This window comes from Ochotona princeps, chromosome 5 (assembly GCF_030435755.1).
Source record: "Ochotona princeps isolate mOchPri1 chromosome 5, mOchPri1.hap1, whole genome shotgun sequence".
Lineage (NCBI taxonomy): Eukaryota > Metazoa > Chordata > Mammalia > Lagomorpha > Ochotonidae > Ochotona > Ochotona princeps.
The window spans coordinates 40,054,209-40,068,233 of NC_080836.1; the positions used below are offsets into that span (position 1 = coordinate 40,054,209).

At 37.3% G+C, this 14,025-nt stretch overlaps 1 protein-coding gene across 16 annotated transcripts in view; it reads left to right on the forward strand.

Moving 5' to 3' along the window:
- The window catches only part of PKP4 (plakophilin 4), a 236,643-nt gene that overhangs the window by 67,691 nt on the left and 154,927 nt on the right, over positions 1-14,025 (forward strand). For 15 of the 16 annotated variants that reach the window (XM_058664506.1, XM_058664503.1, XM_058664502.1 and 12 more), the window contains one exon: positions 4,628-4,764. In XM_058664506.1, coding sequence (XP_058520489.1) covers positions 4,633-4,764 — 132 coding nt within the window. In that variant the 5' untranslated portion in view covers positions 4,628-4,632. Of the gene's footprint in view, positions 1-4,627; positions 4,765-9,837; positions 10,074-14,025 lie in introns of those variants that run through there. The other variant, XM_058664501.1, reaches the window with a different exon arrangement.

The following is a 14,025-nucleotide window of genomic DNA, read 5'->3' on the forward strand; positions in this document are numbered from 1 at the left end:
GAGTTCACTATTATTCTTAGTCATTGAAAAAATTAAGTGTGTCATATATTATTAATTAATTCTGGTTAATGTTTTTGGTTAGAATCGGGTCAAGGTCAGAACTTTCTGACATTGCATTAAAAACTTAAATAGGTTGTGGTGTTTCATTTAGCTATGCACATACTGTTGGTAGCAGCAGTTGTCCTTGTTCCAGGCCTATTTCCATGTGAGTTATAATATCATGGGAGACTTCTAATAGCGTCCATGCCTCACTAGGATTTAGACACTGTGCATTTCCATGGTTACGGTGCCAAAGACAGAAATTAGACCAGTTTGATGTGACTTTTCTTTGGTGTGCCCCATTTTAGTTCTCACAGATCATTCTTGGATAAAATTACTTTTAAGAACCTCACTTAAGATCTTGTCTAGCTGTATAGTTTGTAATGTGAAGTTTCTACCTTCTTTTTTCCAGAAACAGCTATAGCATTTTCTTGCTTCAATTTTCCTTTCTTCCTTCCCTCCCTCCCTTGCTTCCTCCCTGCTTTCCTTCCTGCCTGCTTTGCTTCTTCCCTCCTTCGCTTCCTCCCTCCTTCCCCTTCCCTTCTCCCTCCCTCCTTTCCTCCATTCCTCCCTCCTTCCGTTCCCCCTCCCTGTCCTCTCCTCCCCTCTCTTCCCCCCTTCCCTTCTCTCACATTTTCCATTTCTGTATGATTCTCTGGAGAATGTCCATAAATTTTCAGCTGCTGATCACTCACATCAGGATCGTTCAGGACACTTGAGGGAAGCACAAGGCACAATTTTCAAAGAAGATTTTATTTATTTATTTTTATTAGAAAGGGAAATTTATAGAGAGAAGGAAAGCATAATGATTGTTTATCTATTGGCTCCAATGACCAGAACCCAGCAGGTCTGAGGCTAGGAGCCAGTAGCTGCTTCTGGGTCTCCCCAGTGGGTGCAGGGTCCCAAGACTTTGGGCCATTCTCAGCTGCTTTTCCAGGCCGTAGCAGGTGGTTGGATGGGGACTGGAGCAGCCATGATACGAACTGATATCCATTTGGAATGTTGGTGCTTATAGGCGGAGAGTTGCCTAGTTGAAGCCATCCCACTGGCCCCAAGTAAATTTTTCATTGTTACTTGAATTCTCATTACTTTGATTCTCTTTGCCAAGAGGACAAAATAATAGGATCTTTCTGTGATTCTAGTCATTTACTTTGATTCCTTCTAATTCATAAATGATCTGTGATTATGAAAATTACAAAATCTAGACATGAAACCTTAACAGATTTGTTCCATGTCAACTTCTTGTAACATCCCTCCCCTGTTTGGTTTTGGTTGTGGTATTCTTGGAACTGTTTCAGAGATAAGGGGTAGGAAAATGTCTCATGCTCATTGCTGCGTGGGTGCTGTAGTCTTCACTCTTCATCTGGTGAGTGTACACAGTTGTTGGCAATATGTCCTAGTCTTTGAAGAATCAAAATAAAGCATCATCTTGCCTTTGAAGATTTCTTCTCTTCCTGCATTTCCTAACATAGCTGTTTCCTCTACAGACTTACAAGTACTTTAAACCTCTTTCTGTTGCTTGAGTGTTATGCTATCAGTTATTTATTGCTGCACTTTTCTTTGCTTGCATTCATATTTTGCTACCTCAGTTAAACAATGAGCCTGTTCATAGTTAGCAACACTACCTTATGCCTTCTTCTGTTGTTGCTCTTTGTAGAATAGGGGCACAGTGGTACTTAGACAATCTCATGTGATTTCACTGATTCTGGGTATGCAGAATTGCCAAAATAGATATGAAATTACATGTGATACCATCACAGGGATGCAATAATGTAACTTGAGTGGTGGCCATGATGATGTACTGGGTTAAGCTGCCACTTGAGACACACACTCACGCACATATCCTTTATATCCTGTGTTGTAACATCTTTAATTAAATGCACTCCTGCTTCTGATCCACTTTCTTGCCAGTCCACATGTGAAACGGAAACTATTGGCCCACATGCTTGGGTCTGTAACCAAGCAGGAGACCTGAACTGAATTACAGACTCCTTACTGTGGTCTGGCCCAGCCCTCACTGTTAGGGGCATTTAAGAGTGACCCAGCAGATTTAAGGTCTTTCTCTTTTTTCTTCTGCCTTTTAAATAACAGATATTTTTTAATGATGCAATTATATATTCTTAAAGAGTACAATTTTTATAGTAATAATAAATAATTGCTTCCTCAAAGATACGACTTTCCCCTGTCTCAAATTTCCTTTGCTCATTCAATTTTTGCCTTGCTTTTCTTCTCATACATTGGTTGTTTCATATTATATTCCTGACTTTTAAAGTTTTTGGTTTTGGCATTATTTGTTTCACTGTTGCATGGCAACATTTTTATTCTTTCCAACCATCTGCTTTTTTTAAAGTGTGTAATTTTCCTATGGCTGAGAATACTTTCATATCCAGCTTTTAATTACTAACCTAGGATCTTGATAGATGGTGGATTTGTTGTTTCTGTCCTAGACCTCTTATCTTACGTTTAATGATTCCTTGATAAATACAAGCAGGGTATATTTTGTCCAGCTGGTATTTTGAGTTTGTTCTGTATCTCCATATTTATACCATATAGATTAACAGGCAGATTGTCACTAAATCATTCCATTGTCTTACTAAAATGATTCCTTTTGTATAAATGGGAAAGTGGGATTCAGTGGGTGGTAGCTTGTTCCAGGGCCCTTAGCTTTTTCGGCTAAGTGCACATTCTGCAAGCCTGTCCGTATATCCTACTCTCCTGTCCATACATCCTCCTTGCACTTTAGAGTGTCTAGCCTTTGATGCTGTAAGAATGGGTGATAAAAATTCACTTGCTAGACAAAATGCAAGAACTCTTCAGGAAGCTGGCCTTAGAGGGATGTGCACAATCGATGATTACATCCCACTGTCCATTGGTGTCTGTTAGCATGACAAGAATAGAGTAACCAGCAGCAAGAACCTGGAGTCTAGACCATCTCCACTGATGTGCAGCTCAAGGGGGTGAGGAACAAGATGGAAGTTCTAGAGGTTTTAGCAGCTTCCCTATTATTTACAGGTCATCACTTTGGAATAAAATAGAAATTAATAATTAAATTTAAGGGAATGGAGGATCCTAACTCACACTGAAGTATAGAGTGAGATTTGTGGAAGTTAGATGATAAGAAATTGAAATACAATGGCAAAGTAGTATTTTGGAAAATTTCACAAGAATGTTGAAAAATATTTATGATCTTACGATGGCCCTATGTAAAAACACAGAGTGATATGGAGTCCTCCACATCGGTGGGATTTGTTTAATGACTGGAATGAGATAGAATAGGATATAATCCCAGTTATATATGCATTTATTCAATATGAGTTAATTGAACATGAATTATATGGCACCAAGTACTTGGCTTGTCTTATAGCATGTTAGAGACTAGGTGCTCTGATGAAGAAAGTCATGGATATTGACATATAAATATTATTGAAATATTTTAGCATTTTATGTGGACTTCATTTCTTGTTATTTTTCAAAATTTTAAAAAGTCTGTATTGAGTGTAAGACTTTTGGCAAACAAATGTGCTATCTTAAGGATATGTTCCGTCTCCTAAGAAGCTATTTTTGTTACAAGATAAAGGCCTGATTCTTCTTTTTTTCCTTAAATAATTTTTTAAAGATTTATTTTAATTTTTTTATTGGAAAGTCAGATATACAAAGAGGAGGAGGAGAGAGAAGATCTTCCCATCCACTGATTCACTTCCCAAGTGGCTGCAATGGCAGCTGGAGCTGAGCCGATCCGAAGCCAGGAGCCTCCTCAGGGTCTCCCAAGTGGGTGCAGGGTCCCAAGGCTTTGAGCCATCCTCCACTGCTTTCCCAGGCCACAAGCAGGGAGCTGGGTGGGAAGTGGGACTGCTGGAATTAGATCCGGTGCCCAAATGAGATCCTGGCGCGGTCAAGGTGAAGACTAGCTACAAGGCTACTGTGCTCGACCCCCTGATTCTTTTTTCAAGGCCATCTCCCTAGCCACTGTCATTGGTTAATTAGGTTCCTCTAAGGCAACCTGACTACCCATAAAACTCTAAAAAGGATGTCTCTGTGTAATTGCTAGTTATTAGTGAATTGCATTTCTGTTAAGTGTAGCAGACTTAATTATTTTCAAATCTTCCTTGAGTTTAAAAACTCTATGTTCCTATTACATTAACCTCTGTTGAAATTGATGAAGTATTCTTTCTTTGTATCTTAATTAGCACCCGCAAATGTCTTTCTTGTGTATATACTTTGAAAATTGAAGTGTTTACTTTTTGTTTCTTGATAAGATAGTCATATTTACTTTGGATTATCTGTTTGGAAAATTCAGCAGTTTAATAAGTTTTTGCTAACTTCCTACTTTAGCCTGTTTTGATTTCAGAGTCCTCCCCAACTCTTTGCATGTCATTTCCTATTCCTTAAATATTGTGTAGGTATTTATTACTGTTGCTGTCAGTATTTATCCCTGTTTTTATTTTGATGGTACTTTGCCCCTTGGTGTTGCCTTGCCAAAATCAGCTACCAGTAAAGAGTCGTGATCCTTGTGCAAGACCCTCACCATAGTTTTAGGCCTCTGTGGAGTCCCCGAGAAAGTGTTAATCTTTTGCCTGCTTGGTTTTAGGAGGTATGCCAGCTCCTGAACAGGCCTCATTGGTGGAGGAGGGGCAACCACAGACACGCCAGGAAGCTGCCTCCACTGGTCCAGGCATGGAACCCGAAACCACAGCCACCACTATTCTAGCTTCGGTGAAGGAGCAGGTACATCCTCTTACTGCAATTTGAACTGAATTATTTCTTTGATGCCTTTAAAAGTTAATCTTTAGACATGTTTTAAATTTGTTTAACGTCCTTGACGCCTTCACGTTTTCTAATTATAAGGTGTTTACATCCCTGAGTACATTGGGATGACTGGCATGTAGAGCCGCTCCAGGTGCCAGTCAGAATCGGATCATGCAGGATACTTGTGCGTCTGCAAGTAAGGACAATCTCGATGGTGATCGGTGTCTGTCTCTCCCACATTGCAGAGTGTGTGCATGCACGCCAGCTGTGTAAAGTATACTTCACAATGCCGAGTTTCCCAGCAGGACTCTAGCAGCCTGAGGCCTGTAACAGCCTTAGATACTATGAACATTTTAACATAGGTATAAAGCAGAAGTGTCTCTGTGATTTTTTTTTTTATAAAAGTTGTATTTGTGTGTTTGTCTGAATCCAAGTATATTCATTTGTGAGCTATTGTTCTAAAACTTGTCAGAATGTGCCGGTTTGCTTCAGTGTCATGTTTCTGTTACTTTTTAAGGCACTGATACCCTTTATCCTTTAAACCTAAGTAACCTTCTGAGTTAAGTCTTATCTGTTGTGCTTAGAGAAAGTAGAATTCTGGAATTTAATTTAAGATTTAAAAGCTTAAGAATATAAATATAAAGCTCCAGAGAGATTTCTTTTCTGCACCTTCTCTAAAAAACAAACAAGCAAAAAAAAAACCCAAAAAAACTGTCCTCTATAAGGGGTATTCTTATGAAAGTACCTAATTAAAAACAATTCCAATCTTAATGTAAAACATCTGGGTAACATTTTTCTTATTCTTGAGAAATAAATTAGAAGTAGTTTCTGGAATATTTGTTTAAAAATCAGTGCCTGAAGCTTGAATGACTAGTGACAACCAAGAAATGAAGAAATAGCTAATGTCTCAATATTTTCTTATGTGCTGTAACTTAAGCAAGAAATGTAGCACAAAAGCTTGCTCCATATCTGTGACATACATCTGACATTAGAACTGTTTTTTTTCCCAGAGAAATGATTTCACAACTTCCAGTATGAGGATGTCAAAATGTTTTCCATTTCTCAGTTAAATTTGAAGGCTTAAACATACCACAAACTTAAATTTTGAGAAGTCACAAGAAAATTAGTCTGCTCATCTTCCACTATAGAACGTCTACACTATTTAAATTTTTTGAAAAGTATTGTTATTAGTATTCTACCTCTTGCAATTCTGAAGATTTGACCCAAGGAGCTGTAAACTCTTGATTTATTTGAGCTCTAGGGTATCTCCTGTCATTTAGTGAAATACAATAGTAAATTTATCAGATTTCCCAACACTGTTAAAACTAGAAGCAATGAGCAGCAAGCGTAGCATTGGAAACTTGGTGTTTGTACTGTAAGACCAGATATACTACGTGTGAAGAAAATGTGGAAACCTTATGGATTTTTATATGGAATTCCTTAATGGCTTCAAATGACTTCACAATGTTATCTTTTGATAATAGTGTTTTGGATCAATATTTTGTGGGAAATAGCAAGAAAAATTCCAGTTCTTCAAGGTAACAAAAAATGGCACAAATATTCATGTTATTTATTAAGAAATAATAATGTCTTCAAGATAATTTAGTTCATGAGAAGATATGCTCGCATAATTATGTATTTTCCTGTTCCGAGGATTTTGAGTCTTGCATGTATTCACTTCCGATACCTAACTTTATTTTACAAGTTGTCACGCATTAGTACTCGACATTTCAGTCTTTCAAACGATAGTACCCTGTATGTCTCTTGTTCTAAGGTATGCCCATTTATTAATGGTTAACAGTGTCTCTCTAGAACATTTGTAGTACTAGCAGCATATAGCTGGATTAAAACTTTCTTGAGATTTTCTTATAACTTATTTCCCTGTGGTCTTCCCAGTTGGGTAGAGCATAGAAAGTTTGATGTGCATATGAAAGTTATTTGGTGTTTACGTGCATATTTGATTTTAAACTACTAATCAGAATTTGTCATTCTTAGCTTACATATTATAGTCATAGAATAGCTAATATTGATCTTGCTTTGTATAAAGGGGCAGTGTCTTGGAGGAGATGTATTTATGTGTAAATATTGGTCTCAAAAAACAGTGTGTGTTTAATGGCAGAGATGTTTCAGGAAGGGGATTCCCTTAGAGTATGGAAGGGGAGAGACCCTTTCTGTGCAGAAGGCTAGTTAGGCTATGTTTCCATTCTGGTTTCTAATGAGGCCATTAAATTAACATATGTAGCATTCTTAAGACAGGATCTTGTGCCTGGTATGGACTAATATTACCATGTCATTAATCTCTGTATTAGAAGAAAGGGCTCTTCGGGTTTGCTGTTGATGCTACTTTCAAATGTGTCTAGGGATTCAGCGAGCCTTTGTTTGAATATCGATAGTATCAGAAGACCAGGAAAAAGTTTGTGAGCATTAGCAGTGTTTACACTAAATTGTGTTTGTGCTGTATGTACATATGCACTTTTAAAAGCTCATATTGATCCTGAGAACAGTTTTATGTGTATATTGTGAGAAATGGTACAATGAAAAATAAATTTTGTTAACATGATGATTTATTGCAACCTCACACATAATGTCAAGGCACTTGGGTTAAAATATTCCAGATAGTATCTGTTATACCTTAATTTTAAAAGTGTTGAGTAAAGTGCTTCCAGGTCACTAAAGTGTATACTCTTCCCTGGGCAATTCAGTGGACATGGTCGGGTGGGGATGTGAACTGGCAATCAGCCAGCAACAGGCAGTCTTGTTAATTACTTGTTTGCTGAATGTCTGAGACCTGATGTAGACTGTAATAGAAACATTGACATCTTCCTCCACTGGATCACACACTCCTCAGTACAGAAGCTGTTCCCTGTTCCTTGGTGTCATGATGGAATTTACATTCTCTTTGTTTTACAAAGTGATAACCTTGCGCATTGGTATCAATCACCTGGGTGCATTCCTGTGCAGGTACAGGGAAAGTCCTCCCTCTAACAGGACCTTGTGTGTTCAGATGCTGCCTCTTTCGTGCAACCATATTTACCCCCGCTGGAAATCAAGTCTCTTGCTCCCATTCTCATTTAGCACTTTATACCAGTGCTGTGATTCCCTAAATTGTGAGCAGCTTTGGATTTTTATTATCAGCTGTGGACAGGGCCATGTGTTAAGGTAGACATTGTTTTATACATGTGTAGTTTTCTCTTCTCTGCGTACCTGGAACATTTTAGAAATGCACTAGATGCTTGTTCAGGGATGGAAGGAAGGGATAATTCTGTCTGATTACTTTGTCACCAACTAGCTATTTTTGTCAAGGTAATGAATATAATGTATAGCTGCCATCACATAAAATCTTGTAAGGGAGAAAGTCTCATAGACAGCACCTCCCAGACATCTGAGAGAAAAGTCATCTCCCAGATGTACTTTCTTAAAGCAGTTTGAATTAAGCTATATCCATGGATTCAAGGACTAAATCTTGTCTCTGTGTGGAGCAAAGTAAAATTCCATTTCATGTAGATGGTCAAATAATGGCTTAGATATTACAACGTTCATCTCCCATGTGTCCAAATTAGCAGACAGTTAATGCAAAGCCTGAAAGTAGGTAGTTAACTTGATGATGGCATAAAAAAATCTACTGGTGCCATTTATACCTGGTGATGAGTGATTACTAAAGAAATATTACTATCCTGCTTTAAGAGGAATTAAAGAGTCCACTGTGGGAAAAACAAAATCATGTGATCCGTGGACTTGAGACCAAAGGCACAGGAAGTGTCATTTGACCTCCTGCCACCAGTTGGCTGTAGACAGGATCATCATTGAGCCGGTTCCATAACCCTTTGGTCTTCCCACAGGGTAGACCTAATGCAAATGCAGGGATCCAAGAGGAATACAAATGGAGGAAAAGGGGAATTTTTTGGATCCCAGTACTTTCTGAATACTTAACAAACTTTGTACTGGTTAGCGTGTAGCTTATATCTAATAATGAGATGAAGAAACATGTTCAGATTTGGTGCCCTTAAAAGGCCTACCTCCAAGAGTAAAATAATTTATTCTTGAGAAGCATGGCACACCTTTGGATGAAGAGAAGTTGGAATTGAGAAGCCATCTGCAACGTAGTATAGGAGAGCTTATTTTAGAGGCACAAAGAAACTGTGAGCTGAGGGCCATGTGGAGGGCATAATTATTGATTGGTAGATACATTGTAGCTGTATAATTGAAAGGATGGGATCTCTTTTGAGATCTGTGAAAGAAGACTATATAATTAAGCCTGGGTAGAATTAACAAACTCATTTCACAATTTTATATAGGGTACAGATTGATCTGTGTTCTATAAAATTACACATCTAATATTTATTAGATCATTCATCTTCTGTCATAGAGTTGCTTAAATAATTGAGGTCTCTATTTGAACTTGGCCATTTTCCTCAGGCACTCTAATATCTATTCTGTTCTCCCACAAACCATACTTTCTTATTTTTGGCTGATGATTTAAGAAGCCTGGAATCCAGATTTAAGGTTAAGCCTAACACGCTGCCTAAAAAAAAAGGTTAAGCCTAAAAAATCTAGCCTAAAATGGTGAAAAGGGAATATACTTGGTCAAACATGCTGACTTTACATGTCCTCCTACTCTGAAGAGTTCCCAGGTTAGATCCTGGTGTGCTTTCTCTGTTACTTTTCAAGGATAAAACTTGCAGTTTTCTTCATGTTCATCTCTCAAGATGTTTTAGGGCTTTTATCTTCCCTATGTCCATATTAATTTAAATAGATGATACTTAAATGTCTAAGAGTGAAAGAACTGTCAGAAGTCTTTAATTTCTGGAGACAAAATGAGGAAATTTGGAGTCCAACTGTGTCCTATTGATATTGCTACAGTTTTACATGGATATCTTGGCTTCAGTAATTACACACCCTTCCTGTATGGCTGAATGCCCAGAACTGAGCAAATTCCAGTACATTTATTTACTTTATTTCTGTGAAACTGAAACAGCTCCACTGTTAGGCACCTGCCTTTCAACTTCCTTTTATTCAGCTCTTAAGTTTGTTTACAATGAAATAGTTCTCTCTGACACACCTCAAAAGAAGACAGAATTTTCATTTCAGCTGTAAACAAGCATAGTTTGTAGTTTAACTCAAATCAGTGTAATCTTAAGTACAATGGCTTAAACCTCTGATTTTTTCCTGTAATAACAGGAAACTTAGTGACTTTTCTCCTACTGGTAACAGATTTTCCTGGCAGTTGTAATTATTGTGTGCTCTACACTTATATCTCTTTCATGCCTGAACTGCATCCTCAAACGAAGGTAAGATTGGTTCTTTTCTCACTGATTGTTTTGATGAGATCACTATATTTTGTTTTACATCCTTCATAAAAATATGAAGTTTAATATATGATTAAACAGTAGAGCTGTTTGTGACACTGTTTAACTTCTACTCAAGAATTTGAAACCTGGTAATTGGCTCTTGGAGATCAGTCCCATGATGCTGGCTGCACTGTGGTCAAAATTTGTTATTTCTCTCGCATGTGTTACTGAAGAACATCGCTCTCAAGTATCCGCGGTCGAAGCATATGTTAGTGTTCTCTTCCACCACTAGGTTCTCATTACTAAGGTAAAAATTAAGATTTCCAAAATCTTAGCTGACAACAAGCATGTACATTTTTCCTTGACCCATATTTGTTGATGAGCCATCAGTCAAGTTCAGTTGCATGTGGAGAATAACTGTATTCTATTTGATTCAGTAGAAAATGTCTTTCTAGAAATATTGACAATGTAGAGCCTTTTGGGGAAGAAATCTCAACTTCTGCAGTTTGGAAAAGACTCCCATCTGGCTGGTCCCACGCAAAGCTGGCTCATGTATACAAAGCTGGAATACAGAATATGTTCCTTCAATAGTTACTGCCTATTGAGCTGAAAATTTAAAAAAATGTCCTGCATGGTTATAAGTGTCTTAGTAATTGAAATAATGTTTATTGAAAACCTATGAACAAATCACTTTGTCAAGGAATAGGGCACAGAAAGATGAAAGAGCATATGTTCTTTTATCTCGGTTTTCTATAAACAGGTAATAGTTATATATTGTGTCAAGCCAATTTTATGGGAATCTGATAACTTAGGCATTGGGACATTGACTTATACGATTGGGTTAACATTACCTTTCTTTTACATTTGAGAGGAATGGAACATTTTTCCTTTGTTAACACTTAAAGCCAACCCTGACTTTGCATGCTTAAAATTATAATTTCCTTTTCAGTTGAGTAACCCAGTTCACAATTCCTGTTCAGAGTTAAATTATGAATATATAGGAAGAAATTTCCCTTGTACATGCAAACTTTATGCTATTAAATTTGAAATGAGTGACTGCTGAGTTGGTGAGATTAAATGGCTGACAGGATCATTCAACATTGAATTCTCTGCTCTGCACAATCATTTTCCTTTTTAGAATCACTTCAAGAAGGAAAAATATTTCAGCAACACATTTCTGCCTTCAGGTATAATCCTAAAGTTACTCCCTAGCTATTACTAGCACAGTTACCTGTTGGCTGTCTTCATGTTTAAGTGTGTTCTATTTTTGTTATTTTGCAGAAGAGTTCTTATGGTCTGTCTTGAATTGTTTTTGTTTGACAAAGTGGTTTATCTGCTTGAGCATCAGCAAAGTAATTTAGGTTGTGATTTTTTTTTCTTCATTTTGGGCATTCTTTAGAAAAATCATTTAAACATAAAGTCTCTTCCAATAATCCAAAGACAAATTTTTCTCTTAGCTTGAATAATCTTAAGAGTTTTTACGCATTTAAAATTTAATAATATAGAGGTTAATAGTCTGTAAGTGCATACCAGGAACACGATATTGAAATTGGAAGACAAATACAAACTGTGCAGTTGCATATTATATAATTATATTTCAAACATGAAAATGACAAGAAAATTCCCCAACAGTGGTGTTGTGTCAATAATTCACCCATCATGTGGTATCATCTGCCCAAATAGGACTCTTAAAAGTTTTTAAAAATCATTCCTAAGGCCCACATCAAAATTAAAGTCTATAACTAGTAGCCCTGGCATTCTGGCAAGCTATTCTAAAGGTATTAATTCTTAATATTTTATTCATATTTATCATTTCTGTGCTATTTCTTCAGAAATATCTTTTTTTCATGTTGACATAGCTGTTTCTCAGTTATCAAAAGATTTTCGTTATTAAAACATCATTTTTGCTGAAGTGAGGAGTAAATTTATATATTTTTTTCATACATGACCTCAACTATGTCAATATAGCTGTTGTTTTCAGACTGTGATTATTGGATCTGGCGTAGTAGTCTAGTGGCTAAGTCCTCGCCTTGCGCACACTGGGATCCCATATGAGTGCCAGTTCTGATCCTGGCAGCCCCATTTCCTGTCCTGCTCCCTGATTGTGGCCTGAGAAAACAATTGAGATCAACCGGAAACTCCTGGGTCCTGGCTTTGCATCGGCTCAGTTCTGGCATATGCTGTCACTTGAGGAATGAATCAATGGGTGGAAGATCTTCCTCTCTTGTCTCTCCTCTTTGTAAATCTGACTTTCCAATAAAAATAAATCTCCAAAAAGAATTTTTTTTAAAAAAAAAAGACTGATTATTACAGGGATGGAAGCTTACTTGAATTTTTTCATTATACTTTTTTCTCATTTTTTCCTAATATGCTGAATAATTTTTGTCTTTAAATAGAAGCTCTTAACAGAGGGTTCTTGATTTTTCTTTCTTTTTCCAGTTAGCAAAAAAAAAATAAAAAACTGAATTCTTGCTAATTATGTACAAAATATACCTTAGCATTTGCTGCTTTTGACATCATTCTAAGCTGACTGATTAGAAGATGTGAAGATCTGTGAATAGGAATGTGAAATTTACATTTGGATAACTTTGAGTTCTGGCTAGAATGCTGTTACACTTAGTTCATTTGATATATTTTATGTAATTGAACAATTTCTCAAAAATGCTTATAAATTCATGAATTTTTTTATTTACTAAAAGCCTATAAAAATACTCACTGTACATGTTGTCAGATTTGGAGAGTTGCCCTTTTACTGTAAAGCATTGAAGAGAGTGGTCAGTGGGTCGTATGTTCCAGCTCTGCAGTTATGATTTCAGACCACTAGGGTTTACTGAGCCTGTTGCATTGTGACCCAACTAGAATACTGTCTCTTCTCTTCCCTACTCTCCTACTATTACTGTTGCTGCTGCTGCTGCTGCTGCTGCTACTGTGGGAGTTGGTTTCAGAAGATAAAACATAGTTGCAGTTAGCACTTAGGTATGAGAATCAGTGGTTACTGTCAAATAGGAAGCCAACAAGAGATGAATAGGTAATGTTTATTGAGTACTTAACTATGTGCCAGGCATCATCTTTTTTTTTTTTTAAGGTTTATTTATCTTCATTGGAAAGTCAGATATACAAAGAGGAAAACAGACAATGATTCACTGTCCAAGTGGCTGCAGTGGCTGCAGTGGCTGGAGCTGAGCCAATCCGAAGCCAGGCGCTGTTCCCAAGTCTCCCCATGTGGGTACAGGGTCCCAAGACACTGAGCTGTCCTCAGTTGCTTTCCCAGGTCACAAGCAGTGAACCAGATGGGAAGCAGGGCTGCCAGAATTAGAACCAGCACCCACATGGGAACCCAGTGTGTGCCAAGACAAGGACCCTAGCTGCTAGGCTACCATGCTGGGCCCACCAGTCATGATCTTTAATGGAGCTGTCCAACATTCCTTATCACAACTCTGAGTTACTTTTATGAAAATCCATGTCTTATTTTTCGGCTACAAACTATATAATCTGAATTCCTTCCATGTCTTTTTCCGTCTTAGTAGAGTTGTTGACAAAATAGTTATTCTTGATAATGTGTATTATCCTTTCAGTAAATTATTTCTTTTTTTCAAATCAGCCAGATTTTTTTTACTGTACATAACTAAAAAACTGTGAGTCATGTAGTCATTTATTATCACTCTTGTTAAGTGGTGAAACTGAATCTCAGAGAAGTTGAGTGACTTGCCCAAACTTGCATATTTCATAAATAGGAGTTGGAGACTTATATACAGGCAGTCTAGGCAGTCTTGTGCAGGAGATGCATACTAAACAATTCGAAACTCCAGCAGAGTCCTCAGTGGAAGAGAAGAATGAAGACAGGCGATGACTGAATATTTGCCCGTGACAAGTTAACAGAGACGTTAACGTGGGAAAGAGTGGAAGAAAACCTTGAGCAGTGCTGCTAAATATAGAGGCTGTTGGAAGTCAC